This window comes from Anomaloglossus baeobatrachus, chromosome 5, assembly GCF_048569485.1.
Source record: "Anomaloglossus baeobatrachus isolate aAnoBae1 chromosome 5, aAnoBae1.hap1, whole genome shotgun sequence".
Lineage (NCBI taxonomy): Eukaryota > Metazoa > Chordata > Amphibia > Anura > Aromobatidae > Anomaloglossus > Anomaloglossus baeobatrachus.
In genome coordinates, this window is record NC_134357.1 from 396,522,902 (window position 1) to 396,539,999 (window position 17,098).

General features: G+C 45.3%; 1 protein-coding gene across 1 annotated transcript in view; it reads right to left on the minus strand.

The window, feature by feature from the left end:
• Nucleotides 1–2,904: 2,904 nt before the first annotated feature.
• The window catches only part of LOC142312775 (uncharacterized), a 32,787-nt gene continuing 18,593 nt past the window's right edge, over nt 2,905–17,098 (minus strand). The window contains exons 4-6 of the mRNA XM_075351762.1: nt 3,769–3,844; nt 3,385–3,470; nt 2,905–2,973 (exon numbers count right to left, since the gene is read on the minus strand). Coding sequence (XP_075207877.1) covers nt 2,905–2,973; nt 3,385–3,470; nt 3,769–3,844 — 231 coding nt within the window. The remainder of the gene's footprint in view (nt 2,974–3,384; nt 3,471–3,768; nt 3,845–17,098) is intronic.

The window sequence follows — 17,098 nt, forward strand, 5'->3', positions numbered from 1 at the left end:
TTATATGGTCTTCCCCCTATGAGTATCCCTTTTGATACACACACATGAACGTTCTTTTTCCCTTGAGCTGGGAGTTCAGAATATATACTGTTCTGTGTGTATATGATACTACTATCTTGGTCTGGTATAGTGGTTTGAGGTGGTATAGCCGTATTTCCACTCTAAGTTAACTAAGGTAGCGCATATCATTTGGGTCTTTCCATTGACCCTGAGGGTGCATACATGAGTGATCGGATGAATGTCACCCTATGATTTTAACTCACTTTATGAACGCAAGTTCATGTTTTATTGGAACACAGTAAAAGTTACGTTTTATGTCTGAATTTATTTTCTATGCCCCATTTATCCAGCTACTTTGCCTAAGTTGCTAGGAGGTTGCTGGTGAGATGTCACACTGCGACGCTCCAGCGATCCCACCAGCAACCTGACCTGGCAGGGATCGCTGGAGCGTGGCTACACGAGTTGCTGGTGAGCTCACCAGCAACCAGTGACCAGTCCTCAGCGCCGCGTGGAAGATGCTGCGCTTGGTAACTAAGGTAAATATCGGGAAACCAACCCGATATTTACCTTGGTTACCAGCGCACGCAGCTACACGTGCAGAGAGCAGGGAGCAGCGCACACTGAGCGCTGGCTCCCTGCTCTCCTAGTTACAGCACACATCGGGTTAATTACCCGATGTGTGCTGCAGCTACATGTGCACAGAGCAGGGAGCAGCGCACAATGCTTAGCGCTGGCTCCCTGCTCTCCTAGCTACAGCACACATCGGGTTAATTAACCCGATGTGTCCTGCAGCTACATGTGCACAGAGCAGGAGCCGGCACTGACAGTGAGAGCGGGGGAGGCTGGTATCAAAGGTAAATATCGGGTAACCAAGGACAGGGCTTCTTGGTTACCCGATGTTTACATTGGTTACCAGCCTCCGCAGAAGCCGGCTCCTGCTGCCTGCACATTAGTTGTTGCTGTCTCGCTGTCACACACAGCGATCTGTGCTTCACAGCGGGACAGCAACAACTAAAAAATGGCCCAGGACATTCAGCAACAACCAACGACCTCACAGCAGGGGCCAGGTTGTTGCTGGATGTCACACACAGCAACATCGCTAGCAACGTCACAAAAGTTGTTCGTTAGCAGCGATGTTGCTAGCGATGTTGCTTAGTGTGACGGGGCCTTAAGGGGAGAATTTCAACATTCAAAGGCTATGAACATTTTTGATATGGATAAATTATTTTTACATATTAATGGTTACCTTGAGTTAAAAGAAAAGTTGCACCAGGTTTCAGACAGCAAGCTTAATTTTTTCATTGTGTATTTTGTCAACTGCTCTATGTTTCAGACATTTCTCTTGTTGAGTATATATCACTCCCATTAATACATGCAGAATGTGTGTTCTGTGTGTCTAAGGTGCTGCTGCCTTCACTAGCTCTCATGTATCAGCACAGTTTAATTTCTGTACTACCTTTCTACAGTTTATTTTCTCTGTCCTCCCTGAGAATGTAGATGTTTCCCCCATGACTTTGTGTTATCATTTATGTAAAATCTGAGGAGTCTAGATAGAAATTCCTTTATTGAAGATCATATCATTTTTTAACTGGCGGTCTAGCACACAGAACTTGTGAAGGTCGCGTATGTTGAAAATATGGGGTGATATGATATTTTCAAAGAGGATATTTACTTTACAGCATGAGCCTCCAGGAGGTCCTGGCATGCCTGGATCTCCCTTTTCACCTTGTGGTCCTCTAACTCCTGGAAGACCGAGTGCTCCAGTGTCTCCTTTATCTCCCTGTTGGATTAAAGGGAATACTTGACTATTCAATTTTATCAAGAAGTACAATACATTTTCTTTAAAAATAAATCACTCTAAAGAATAGATCAAGAAATTTCTCTTCTTCATGAATGATACAATTATTTCAGCTCCCAGGTACAAGGAATTGAAAAATCTGACTTGAAATTAGCATGTTGCGCCCTATAAAATTAATGTAATGCTCATTTTTCACATAAAGATTGTACCACCTTTGGCCCAGGAGGTCCTTGAAGTCCAGGGATCCCATTTTCACTGGGAAGTCCTGGCAAGCCCTGAGGTCCATCCAAACCTGGCATTCCTGGTAGCCCTGGTAGACCAGGACTGCCTTCTGGTCCTGAAAGTCCTTGGAGACCTTGAGTTCCCTGGGGGCCTTGTGGACCTTGAGGTCCTTCTAGTCCTCGTAATCCTACTGGTCCTTGTTGGCCTTCAAGACCTTGAGGCCCTGTCTGGCCTGGAAATCCTCTTAACCCAGGGATGCCCTCAGGTCCTTGATCTCCTCTTAACCCCGATGGCCCTGGCGATCCTGGTAGACCAGGAGATCCTGGAAGCCCAGGTGAGCCAGGTGGACCTTCAGGTCCTTCAGGTCCAATAAATCCCTGGGGACCTGGTAATCCAGGAAAGCCCTGAGGCCCTGGAGGACCTCTGAGTGTAGGAGTCTGCAAAAATAAAATTGTGAACATTAGAAGGCAATTGTATTTTATAGTAGTATAATACTGATATACATTCACAAAATGTTTACTTCTTCTTCCTGTACATCACTATTGATATTTGATGTACCAGGCTGCCCTGGAATTCCTGGGGGACCTTGTGGTCCTGGTAGGCCTGGCAGTCCTACTGGTCCAATGCGTCCTGGGCTACCCGGAAGTCCTGGGATTCCTGGATCTCCTTTGTCACCCTATTAAATACAAATCCTGTGTTTTACACAATGCTGTTATAATTAGATTATTTTTAAGTAACCCATTAAAGTAATGGCATAAATAAAGTATACTGACACAGTTTAGTTGTAGTGGTATATGAATATTGTGTGACTGTTCATTTTTAGTTACACAATAACTAAATGTTGTCCTTTATGTTCTAAATATTTTTCCTCCTTCATTAGCGCCTCATATGTTACTGACCTTTGGACCTTGGGGTCCTGGTAATACAGGGCAAGCACACTGAGAAAGGTTACCCTAAAGAAATAAATAAATACATTTTAAGATACTATTGACAAATAGATATTATTGTATTTACAAAGGGGAGTAAAGCTTTTACAGTGCCCAAAGCAGCATTTGTTTTCAAACATTTGTCTCTACCTGCAGTTCCCGAGTTAAACAAAGTGTCCAATGGACAATCCAATCAGCCCTTTTACCAAGTATTATGTATGTTATACAATATGTGCATATCCATGTTTATATACGTATATACAATTATCAAACATTATTAACAGCCACTCCGTTACTGGCTGTAAAAATATTAAAATTGTGCCTGAAAACCACATTGGTAGCCTAGGTGGCCACCTACTCTTTTTCTCTTGTCTTTTCCTCAGTATGTACCAAATAATAACATCAATTACGCAGAAGCATTCAGACACAGTGTATTACTTTTTGCAGACTTGTCTGAGACTCTTTTTTTTCCAGCATTCCCTCAGTCAGATTGGGTTCTTCATGCTCATTAGAACGCAGTGAACCTGGACAGATATTAAAGAAAAGATCCTGTAGACAGTGCAGTTTGACTAATTACTGGGAATATAAAAACAAAGAAAATATATAAAAAAAATGGTAATAAGAAACAGGTAAGAAACAGAAACGAGCCTTACAATTTGGCTAAATATACCACTGGGATTTAAAGCACACACAAATTCTCCCCAGTTTTGTGAACATGCTCTATGACAAGGATACATTCATATTCCAATATCTCCAAGCCTAAAGAAAACCGTTTGTATGATTTTTCTTAGGCTTGAGTTGTATGATTTCATTTTCTCTCACCCATGTCCCCTCTATCTGTCCTGAATACTTCTGGGTCTGATGGTGGCAGTGCTGTTCTTTCTTCTTCCATGTGATCCTGCATAAAATAGGATATTATATTATTACAGTTCATTATTTCTTCTTAATGCTTATTTTTGTTCATAGATGTATGTATCCCCTGCTTATCATCAAGCTTCTGAAATTCTGTGTGCCTGAAGATACCACTAGGGATTTATGCAGGTGTCGGGGGCACTTGTGCAGAGGTTGTCGAAGTGCCAGGTTTTTATAAGAGCCCAACAGTTAAAGAAGTGGTTCACCCATATTTATTATTGGCCCTAACTATATTATGTTGAGCAACAAGGTTTCTCTTAAATACCTTGTGTTGCCAAAAGTGGCTATGAGTGGCGCTATTGCGGACCGCTCTTCCCCATCGCCTGACCCCTAAGCTCCGTGACCTCAGGGACACGGTGATGTCACGTCAACTTCCTGCTTATCTGACATCACCGTGGCCGGCCCCAGTCTCCGTGAGTAACTGGGCTGTGGGCAAAGTTTCATCGCTCGTCACTGTTGAGCATCCCTCCTGCTTGCACACTCTGCAGTGAAGGAGGAGTGAGCAGGGAAATGCTGCGCTGTTACAGTGGGCTGTGATGAGCGGGGAAACTCTGCCCACAGCCCAGTGACTCACGGAGACTGGGGCCGGCCGTAGTGATGTCAGGTGAGCAGGAAGTTGACGTGACATCACCGTATCCCTGAGGTCACAGAGCCCAGGGGTCAGGCGATGGGGAAGAGCGGACCGCAATAGTGCCGGTCAGGGGCACTATTGGCAACACAAGGTATTTGAGAGAAACTTTTTTTGTCAACACAATATCGTTGTGGCCAATAATGAATATGGGTGGACCACCCCTTTAAATATGGCATGAATCTAACATTCAATTCTCTTCTCTTCATACAGGCATATGTTTAATTAATCTGCTGTGATGAACCCATCTTTCCAGCCTGTATCAATTGTATATATTTCAGTCATCTGCTGTGATGAACCTATCTTTCCAGCCTGTATCAATAGAATATATTTAATTAACCTGCTGTGGTTAACCTATCTTTATAGCCTCTATCAATGGTAGATATTTCATTTATCTGCTGTGGTTAACCCATCTTTCCAGCCTGTATCAATGTTATATATTTAATTCATCTACTGTGATTAACCCATCTTGGTGACTGTGATTAACCCATCTTAACCAATCTGGTGTATATTTCATTCATCTTACTGAGTTTGCTGTAAGGTCATCTCAATTGTTCAAAGATTTTATGATCCATGTTGGCATGCAAACTGCTTTTTTGCAGGTCCGCCATCAGGGCATTACAACCGTGACTCCTGTAAGGGGCCCCGGGAGCAGGAGCCAGGAGGGGGGTCCCGGCCGCTGACAGCCTGGGCCCCTCCCTTTCAATCCTCTGCTCACCGGGCCCCACGGGGCTTGGCCGCCATCAGAGCAATGAGGGGTGCCCGGGTCGCTCATAGAGAGCTGCACTCTCTCTTCCTGTTCTGCACTGATCTATGTGATCGGTGCAGGACAGGAAATGTACTACAGAGGCTGAGGTGAAGGACCTGTCAGGTCATCTGACTAATCATGTGCCTGATCACATGACCGGTGAACTGGCAGGTTCTGTAGCTGTTCACCTGCTGTAGCCTCCATGCAGGGTAGCTGCTAGAGTGTACGGACTCCTGACAGGTATGACATAACTTGTCATGTGATGGGGCGTGTTCAAAATGCAGCCTGATGTTTCTAGCCGACTTTTCCAGACAGAAAAAAAATGTTTATTCTAAGTCCAGATGGGCATAGAGGTGATTATAATAGAAGCGGAGGTCTGGGGGGTAAGACCCCCACATGGGGTGGGGTGCTTGAGGGGGCGAAGCCCCCCTTGCATGACTATAGTGGACAGGAAAAAACATCACCATCCCCCTAACTCAAATGGTCACGCCCATCAACCAAGCTGGCCACGCCCATAACCTGACTGCAGCCCGTATATTCTAGGCCCAATCCTCCTTGCAGGTCCCAGTGGCTCCTCTCCTGCTCTGCACCGATCAGGAACTGCAAGATGGGGTAATGTATAGTGTGTGTAACTGTCCATGTAGTCTGTCTGTCTCTTTCCCTGTCAGTCTGTCTCTTTCCCTGTCAGTTCTCATTCCCTATCAGTCTGTCTCATTCACTGTCAGTCTGTCTCTTTCCCTGTCAGTCTGTCTCTTTCCCTGTCAGTCTCTTTCCCTGTATGTCTCTTTCCCTAACAGTCAGTCTGTCTCTTTCCCTGTCAGTCTGTCTCATTCCCTGTCAGTTTGTCTGTCTCTTTCCCTGTCAGTCTCTCTGTCTCTTTCCCTGTCAGTCTCTCTGTCTCTTTCCCTGTCTGTCTCTGTCTCCCTCATTCCCTGTCTGTCTCTGTGTCTCTTATTCCCTGTCTGTCTCTGTCTCTTTCCTTGTCTGTCTGTCTCTATCTGTCTCTCCACAGAAATCATATTACCTCACACAGAAGCTTCTTACACTAAGAATGTCCTTTGTTGCCTATAACAACCAATCACAGCTCCTATTAATGACCTGTAGCTCCCAACTCCATTGACTTTAATGTAAGGAGGTTTTTTGGTGAATAACTGTAAAGCGCTGGGTTAAATTTTCCCCTCAAAACATAGTCTATGACGTTCCCTGTGTCACATGAGATGTCTGTGCAAAATATCGTGATTGTAAATGAGACGGTGTGGATTCCTTTAGCGGACATACACACACACACACACACACACTCAGCTTTATCTATTAGATATACGTATATGGCTGACGATTTGGTCTGGGGCTCATCATTTTGATGACCCAAAAAACGGTGCATGCAGCTTTTTTCAGGCTGTCAAAATGACAACTAGTGGTTAATATGTGATTGGTGAGGACTGTTTGCAGAACTGGAGATTTTCCAAGAGTGATGGTGGGACTGTGGAAGGTTTGAGGTAAGTATAAATAGGAGGATCTCCGCTCACCCAGTAAATGCATCACCTGGGTCCTTTCTCTGGAGGATGGTGCAGGGAGGGCAGCTCCGTGAGGCAAAGTCCGGCAATAAAAAAAAGTGGTTTCCAGCATCATGTCCAAGAAATAAGGTGAAAAAACAATTTTATTTCATAACTTAGTTGTGCAAATCTAGCAGGATATGTCTAAGACTAAGAACATCTTTTAGACTTGAGACACGTAAGACTTTGTTTTATACTTCGTGGACGTCCATCCAACCTAGTGCTGGTTTTAACCTTATGGAATAAAATTGTTTTTTAACCTTATTTCTTGGACGTGATGCTGGAAACAACTTTTTTCTATTGCCGAAGGTTTGAGGGGTAGAGGCGGAGCTGTGGTGGAGGCGGAGTCTGAAGGGGGCCCGAACATTTTGGCAGTATGGGGCCCTCAAATTCCTGGTGGCAGCCCTGTTTTTTGTCTTTGCATCTTATTGCATCCTACTGTCTTAAGTTAGTTAATTGATTGTTAACAAGGTAACTAAAGGGGGCTTTACACGGTAGCGATATCGCTAGAAATTTGTAGCGATAGCGAGCGTGTAAGTACCCGCCCCCGTCGCGCATGCAATTGTTTGTGATCGCTGCCGTAGCGAACATTATCGCTACGGCAGCGTCACACATACTTACCTGGTCAGCGTCGTCGCTGTGACTGTCGAACAATCCCTCCTTCAAGGGGGAGGGACGTTCGGCATCACAGCGACGTCACCGCGACGTCACTAAGAGGCCGGCCAATCAAAGCGGAGGGGCGGAGATGAGCAGGACGTAACATCCCGCCCACCTCCTTCCTTCCTCATTGTGGCCGGCGGCAGGTAAGGAGACGTTCCTCGCTCCTGCGGTGTCACACATAGCGATGTGTGCTGCCGCAGGAGCGACGAACCACCTGGATAAACAACCCTTACCGATTTTTGAGTTTGGGACGACCTCTCCATGGTGAACGATTTTCACCATTTTTGAGGTCGCCTAAGGTCGTTGGTCAGTGTCACACGCTGCGATATCGTTAATGACGCCGGATGTGCGTCACTAACAACTTGACCCCGACGACCAAACATTAACGATATCGTAGCATGTAAAGCCCCCTTTAGACTTGCATTTAAGCACAATCCTTCCTAAATATTTAAAAGTTCTAAGGGGAAGTATCTTTACTTGTACACATACTGGCTTGTGACAGGTTCATACAGTGCTATGTGTAGCCCCTATTTATTATTTTGATGGCCGGACCATACAATACAAGCACTTTTTACCATTTATCTTTTGTGCCCCTATTTCCTCATAGACTGTAACCTTGTGGGCAGGGCACACTCCACTTGGTATCTTTTGAATTGTGTTAATCTATAATGTCTGATATTGTTTGTGCATGTCCCCTCTGAATTGTAAAGTGCTGCAGAATATGTTGGCGCTATATAAATAAAAATGATGCAGCTCCCAAATGCTGAAATGGCTGTGACTATGGGGGGCCAGAATGTATCATTTAACTGTATAGCATTGCGACGGGGAATCGGAGTTTTGAAATGTCGAATGTGGGAAAAAAAACAGAGCACATGGATCCTTTTAAAATATATAGTACAGATTCTAGTGCCATAAGTGGCAAACTAACACTACAACTATGTAGAGGGGCCAGTAGAGGAAATGTACTAAGTATTAAACTGATTTGCATTGAAGTAAATTGCATCTCCAGATAAGTTTGGTGCATAGCAGGAGTAGATTATGAATAAAACAACGCGTTTCAAGTGTACTTCCAGCCTTAATCATGATTAAAGGTGGAAGTACACCTGAAACGTAGATGGGAGCGCTACACATGCACTATTTTATCAGTCTTGCAATGTCCTAATTGTAATCTATATTTGAATTAAGAAGAATGTGTTCGTCGAGCCAGAATTTATCTAGATTGATTGACTGAACTTTGTCCGTGGCAAAGCTGATGCCTGAGCTCCGAGCAGAGGTGGATTCACACTAATGGTCCGCTGGATGCTACAATTAGTAGATTAGTGCTACCTATAATTTGTGCTTACTTATGTTGTATTTATTATTTGTACCTGAAAAACCTATTAAATAAAGATTATTATTAAAAACAAATCTGTTATATTTCATAATAAATTTGTCAGCCTGATGTGGCCTCGCCTTCATTGTTTTAACACAACTGACTTTTTATAAAGTGACAAAAGGAGTGAAAAGTTGTAAAAAATTTTGAGTATTCCAAAATATTACTTTTTTTACACCATAAAAGTGGAGTTAAGAGGATTTTACCCTCCAACTATTTACATGTGCATGTAGCTTGTTCAAAGACAAGTCCAACAATACCTTTACATGACCTGTCTGTTCCTGTTAGGCCGAGGCCACACGGGGCAAACTGCGATGCTCGCATGACACTCTGCTCGCGCTGGCAGCACAGCAGGAGCCGAGTGTCATGTTAGTATCCCTGCGTCTGAGGTCCGACTGTGCGTGCGGACCTCAGCTGCGGGGGGCGGGCTGGCTCTCAGGAGGGATGGGCAGGTGCTGCGGAGGGGAGGAAGGGATTTCTCTCCCTCTCCTCTGTAGCCGGCTATTGCGATTCTCGCTCTGCACGCGCAGTACCTCGGTGTACCGCGAGTGCAGTGCAATTTTTCTCTCGCCCCATTCACTTAAATGGGTGAGAGAGAAAAGAGTCTCGCCTTACAATCGCAGCATGCTGCGATTGTTTTCTCGGTCCGATTAGGTCTGAGAAAATAATCGCTCATGTGTGCTGACACACAGGATAATATTGGTCCGAGTGGAATGCGATGTTTTATCGCACTCCACTCGCACCGATTTTCTCACCGTGTGGCTTAGGCCTTACTGAGAAATCAGCATTTGAATTGATATGCAAAAAAGGCTTAAGAGCTTTTTTAGAAGCCTCTGTCACTCCAACTCTATTACATGCCCAACACCGCGTCCTCCTGCTTGACTAACAGTCTCTTTGCTGTGTAATTTCAGGCAAAGGAGTTATCAGTCACGCAGGAGGCGGCGGTGCTGGGCATGTAATAGAGCTGGAGTGACAGAGGCTTCAGATCTACAATAGTTCTTCAGCCTCATTTACACATTTGTTGAAATGCTGATTCCTTAGTAACAGAGGAGCTGGACTTGTTTTTTAAAGACCTACATGCACATACGCCAACATTTTGAAAACATATATTAGACACATAAGGCTTTCATGTGATGTAACATTCATTACCATATAAACAAACAAGATCACAAAGCCAAAGACTTATCAGCAGCCCCTCGTATAAATAGTTTGAAGTGTAAAATTCTATTGACAGATTCCCTTTAAGGCTCCCACACAACTTAAACTAAAGTCAGTTTGACCTATGTAATGTATATGGAGGTAACTTCACGCTCTCCTAACTGATGATGTAGAGAGCGAAGGATCTGGTCTGGTGAATTTCCAACATACAGACTTTTTGTTCTCCCCATTGATAAAATGCTGCCAGAAGATTTTGGCAGTAGGTCTGGTCTGTTAGAGAATTTTTGGATTGCCTCGCAAAGCCGAATGTTCCTGTGTATGGTGGAGTCAGGAAGGAAAGTAAGCTAGAGTGTATGGATGCCTTAATGCCACACGGAGGTTTCAACTATAAAGATGTAAGGTTCCAAGGCAAACATAGGATGTGTAATTACTACTCATATATAGGTGTTACTTTTATTATTTCAGAGCAAGGTAGATGAGAGGCAAAGGATCAGTAAGGAATTTTAAGAGTAAGCATCAGATTGGAAGGGTATTTATAATCTTGGTCAAAATACTCTGAAATTAAATCACAGCATACAGTGTATATATATATATAATAATAATAATAATAATAAATGTGATGATTATGATGAGGGATGTGCTGAGAAATAATATGAGAATATGAAAGTCAAAGGTCAGTCAGCTGTCACTATTCATTTGCACACACCCCTGCTCTGCAGCGGCGATTGCCCGAGATCTACTCAGCAAATGATCAAGGTGACAAAATTCCATTAAGTCCAAGGAAGCCAACAAAGCCCCCTGCTGACCAGCAGGAAGGGTGGGTGGCAAGTCAGGTTCTTACAAGTAACTTTCATCAAAACTCCAGACCGGACAGAGCTGTTGAAAGAGTTACAATATTGGGCAGTGCGTCGCTCCCACAAACTAGATAGGCATATTTCCAGATTCCTGACAGTAAGATGCACATCACACATATTTCCACTAAATTGTGAGACGTGCATAGCCATCACTAATTAATAACTCTACGAAGGTAGCCCACAGACTTATCATGTTTCATAGCTATGGATAGATCAAATAATAAGGAGAACTATAAAATTCATATCTTCCATGTGGGACACTCAGAGGCAGAGATAAGGGACAAAACTGGAGTCCATATTTTTCCTGAAAGGGAAGAGGCACACCCAAGGCCAGCCCAGTCTTAGGTCCCAAGGTGGGAGGGGACATGGAATATGCCTGGATTCATAATTTCAATGCGGACATCTTGTGGCCGTTCTCTGGGTGGTCTTGTGCGATACACGTGAGAGAAGTCCCAGGACACTTGTGGCTCCACAGTGCCTCCCCATGCAATTGATCCATCTGGATATCTGTTTGTAACCCCGCCTTATCTGTTACTATACTTCTGACATATATAGTCTGTAAATCCCATCTGGTATATAGTGTATTAACTAGTGTGCCCTTAAGGTGATTAAATATATAATTTAATCTTGAGCTGTTTCTTTTATCTCGATTTCGATTCCCATGTCTGTGAGCTTGGCTTAGTTTTACATGCTACCTGGCCTGGTTTCTGGCCCGATATAGTCCTGCTAACAAACAAGGCCTATATCTAACGAAGAACTGGTGGCAGTCTACCGCACTGTACTGGACCAGCAGAATCCTGTTCCACTGGGGCTAGTGGAATGTTCCTGTCGGCCTGTCGGGGTTATAGTAAAGCTGGGTGCCGCAATGGAGGTTGCGCACCCAACTTGGTTCCACTCCTCGTGCCTCCCTGTGCCTGTGGGGACAGGAGGTGTCAGTGCTGCATTGTGCCAAGCGGACCTTACGCTCCCCTTGGGGGTGCGTAACGTCACGTGTTGGCAAAAGTGACTAGGTCGTATTGCGTTGTTCCAACGTATTAGAGACATCAGGGTGGATCTGTGAGGTACGGTTTCATCACAGATTGATAGAGTCATGACCGAGCAGAGGGACGTCTGAGTGACTCCCCCCAGCCCGGTTAGTAAAAGAAGGGTATTTATAATCTTGATCAAAATACTCTGAAATTAAATCAAAGCACATAAAAAAGAAAATAATAAATGTAGGAATAACTTTCATTTTACCAGAGTAACAACATGATCTCGCTATCCTCATACCACACAACAGTTTTAAACTGCTGTTGGTGAAAATACTGTATGCGTCTGATATGCCCAGTCTAATAGGTTAGCAGCAGTGATGCGTGAGCACTACCATGCTCCGGTGCTCAGTACTAGTGATGAGTCAGCACTACTATATTCGGGTGCTCAGTACTAGTGATGAGTGAGCTCTACCATGCTCGGGTGCTCGGTACTTAGAATCAGCCTTCAATATTTGATCACAAGAGGTCTGACTTTTGAAAACCACCAGCAATCTGCAAAAAAGAAGCCATACGAGCAGTGGCATAACTACAGTTTGATGGGCCCCGCTGCAGAGTTTGAGCCTGGGTCCCCCCTCCCCCTCGTCAGATGTATGGACCATTGTAGCATTCTAAATCCTATAAAGACCTACAAGTTTCCCCCCCTTCCCATTTTATTGTGTAGTAATGTCCCCCATCCTGGACCACTTCCTGGTAAATATGTCCACATCATGGCCCCATCTTGGTGAATGACCCCATCATGGCTATATCCTGGTATATATGTCCACTATCATGGCCCCATGCAGGTATATATATATCCCCATCATGACCCCATCATAGTATATCTCCCTATCATGGCTCCACCCTGGTGTATGACCCCAATCATGGATATAGCCTGGTATATATGGCTCCACCCTGGTATATATGTCCCCATCATTGCCCATCCTGGTATATATGGCGCATCATGGCCTATCTTGGTATATATGGCCCCATCCTGGTATATAGCCCCTCCTCCTGGTATATAGCACTCCATCCTGGTATATAGCACTCCATCCTGGTATATAGCCCCTCATCCTGGTATACAGCCTCCATCCTAGTATATAGCCACCCATACTGGTATATAGCCCCCTCATCCTGGCATATAGTCCCCATCATGCTATATAGCCCAATACCGCACCGCACACAGTAAAAAAATAAACGACTATACTATGTGCTCACTTTCATAATGAGGCATATGGAATTTTGTATAGAGAGCTAGGATGGATGAATAGATAGAGAGATGCACAGACAGGATGGATGGATAGATAGGATGTACAGATAGACAGACAGAATACACAGACAGACAGATAGTATAGACAGACAGTATAGACAGACAGTACACTGTAGACAGACAGACAATATACACAGACAGTATACACAGACAGTATACACAGACAAACAGTATACACAGACAGTATATAGACAAACAGTATAGACAGACAGTATAGACAGACAGTATACAGAGACAGCTTACACAGACAGTATACACAGACAGTACACACAGACAGTACACACAGACAGTACACACAGACAGTACACACAGATAAACAATATACACAGACAGACAGTACACACAGACAGTACACACAGACAGTACACACAGATAGTATACACAGACAAACAATATACACAGACAGTATACACAGACAGAGTATACACAGACAGTATACACAGAGTATACACAGACAGTATACACAGACAGACAGAGTATACACAGACAGTATACACAGACAGAGTATACACAGACAGTATACACAGACAAACAATATACACAGACAGAGTATACACAGACAGTATACACAGACAGACACAAAATCAGGGACAAAAAGAAAGATTGGTATCCGCTCACCTGTAGCCAAAGGAGGGGTCACCGTATCCAGGACTCGTGCAAGGGAAAGGGTATACTGGCAATCCAGATTGTAGACAGAAGGTAATCCAGCAACAAAGTCCAAGGGATATTAAAATCAAATTAAAATCCATATAAAAAAAGGTCCAAACAGGGTATAAACAACCGTCTCTGACGGTTGTTTATACCCTGTTTGGACCTTTTTTTTATATTGATTTTAATTTGATTTAATAACATTTTTGGATTTTAATATCCCTTGGACTTTGTTGCTGGATTACCTTCTGTCTACAGACAGACACAAAGTATACACAGACAGACAGTATACACAGACAGATAGTATACACAGACAGTATACACAGACAGCTACATATTGCACACTATACAGGACACATATTTTATACATAACACATACAGGCAGCACATAACACATGAGTCACATTATACTCACCTCCTTCTTGGCCTCCTGGAGTTCAGAGGGTCTTTAGAAGCAGCTTCTCCAGTCGCAGCAGTGAAGGCGCCCCTCCTCCCTCTCTGTGTGGTGAAGACAGAAGCAGACAGGACACAGAGGAGGGGAGGGCGCCCTGTGCTTGTGCCTGTGCACTGCAAGAGCAGCAAAGGACAGTGAACTGCTGCTCACTGTGGCACCCCATCTCCTATCTGCCAGAAGGGACCCTGTGCGACTGATGGCCATGGCACTCACCTGTCCCGCGCTCCCCCGGTGTCCTCCTACGACACTGGCGGCAACTGACTAGCGTGTAAGCGGTGCAGCGCATGACATCAGTCTCATGCGCGGCCATTTACAGCAGAGTCAGCTGACAGTGGAGCCTCCGACTCACATCTATTTGAATCAGGGGCTGGGGCCTGCGGGCTCCCTGCACCCCGGGGCCGGTTGCAGTGGTGACCTTTGCGACCACGGTCATTACGCATATGCATACTAGGGACTGCTGATAAGTCTTTGGCATTGTGATTTTTTTGTTTCTATGGTAATGAATGTTACATCACATGAAAGGCTTATGTGTCTAAAGCCAGCTTTACACCTTACAATTAGGGATGCGATCTCGTATGCGATGTGACACGCCCAGGTCGCATATGCGATCTAATGAGATTGCACGTAGGTCGTTCATTTGCTGTCACACGTGCGTTAGTAGTCTATGTTAAATTGATCAATATTGTGTGCGATCCTTTAGATCATGTGTTCTGTGACGTATGCATCGGGCACCCTTTTTTTTTTTATTTATTGACTTGCCAAGCGTGTGTAATGTGTAGGGATGCGTTTTTACTATGTCATCTGCCATTCAGCTCTGCTACATGGCCGCTGACAGCAGCCACAGACAGCCATGTAGCAGAGCTGAATGGCAGATGACAGCAGCCACAGACAGCCATGTAGCAGCGGTGAATGGCAGATGACAGCAGACACAGACAGCCATGTAGCAGAGCTGAATGGCAGATGACAGCAGACACAGACAGAGCCGCACTGTCAGAATGAACTCGGGTGAACCTCACCCGACTTCACGGTCATGCTGCAGCTCTGTCTGTGTCGCGTCCTGATTAGCGGTCACCAGTGAAGGACTCACCGGTGACCGCTAATCTCCTGAGTAACTGAAGTGACCAGCCCTCTCTCATATACTCACCGATCCCCGGCGCTGCACGGCATTCACACTGCTGAGGCGGCTTTTACTGTTTTGAAAAAGCCGGCCGCCCATTAAACAATCTGGTATTCCCTGCTTACCCCGCCCACCGGCGCCTATGATTGGTTACAGTGAGACACGCCCCCCACGCTGAGTGACAGGTGTCACACTGCACCCAATCACAGCAGCCGGTGGGCGTGTCTATACTGTGCAGTGAAATAAATAATTAAATAATTAAAAAAAACGGCGTGCGGTCCCCCCCAATTTTAAAACCAGCCAGATAAAGCCATACGGCTGAAGGCTGGTATTCTCAGGATGGGGAGCTCCACGTTATGGGGAGCCCCCCAGCCTAACAATATCAGCCAACAGCCGCCCAGAATTGCCGCATACATTATATGCGACAGTTCTGGGACTGTACCCGGCTCTTCCCGATTTGCCCTGGTGTGTTGGCAAATCGGGGTAATAAGGAGTTATTGGCAGCCCATAGCTGCCAATAAGTCCTAGATTAATCATGTCAGGCGTCTATGAGACACCCTCCATGATTAATCTGTAATTTACAGTAAATAAACACACGCCCGAAAAAATCCTTTATTGGAAATAAAAAACACACACACATTCCCTGGTTCACCACTTTAATCAGCCCCAAAAAGCCCTCCTTGTCCGGCGTAATCCAGGATGATGCAGCGTCGCATCCAGCGCTGCTGCATTGAGGTGACCGGAGCTGCAGCACACACAGCCGCTCCGGTCACCTCCACGCAGGTAATGAAGACAGCCGCGCGATCAGCTGATCTGTCACTGAGGTTACCTGCTGTCACTGGATGCAGCGGTGGCCGCGGGTAACCTCAGTGACAGCTCAGCTGATCGCGCTACTCACCGCCGCTCCGGTCAGCTCCAGTCAGCAACTGAGGTGAGTAGCGCGATCAGCTGATCTGTCACTGAGGTTACCCGCGGCCACCGCTGCATCCACCGCTGGATCCAGTGACAGCGGGTAACCTCAGTGACAGATCAGCTGATCGCGCGGCTGTCTTCATTAGCTGCGTGGAGGTGACCGGAGCGGCTGTGTGTGCTGCAGCTCCGGTCACCTCCATGCAGCAGCGCTGGAAGCGACGCTGGAACATCCTGGATTACGCCGGACAAGGAGGGCTTTTTGGGGCTGATTAAAGTGGTGAACCAGGGTATATGTGTGTGTTTTTTATTTCCAATAAAGGATTTTTTCGGGCGTGTGTTTATTTACTGTAAATTACAGATTAATCATGGAGGGTGTCTCATAGACGCCTGACATGATTAATCTAGGACTTATTGGCAGCTATGGGCTGCCAATAACTCCTTATTACCCCGATTTGCCAACGCACCAGGGCAAATCGGGAAGAGCCGGGTACAGTCCCAGAACTGTCGCATATAATGTATGCGGCAATTCTGGGCGGCTGTTGGCTGATATTGTTAGGCTGGGGGGCTCCCCATAACGTGGAGCTCCTCATCCTAAGAATACCAGCCTTCAGCCGTATGGCTTTATCTGGCTGGTTTTAAAATTGGGGGGGACCGCACGCCGTTTTTTTTAATTATTTAATTATTTATTTCACTACACAGTATAGACACGCCCACCGGCTGCTGTGATTGGGTGCAGTGTGACACCTGTCACTCAGCGTGGGGGGGCGTGTCTCACTGTAACCAATCATAGGCGCCGGTGGGCGGGGAAAGCAGGGAATACCAGATTGTTTAATGGACGGCCGGCTTTTTCAAAACAGTA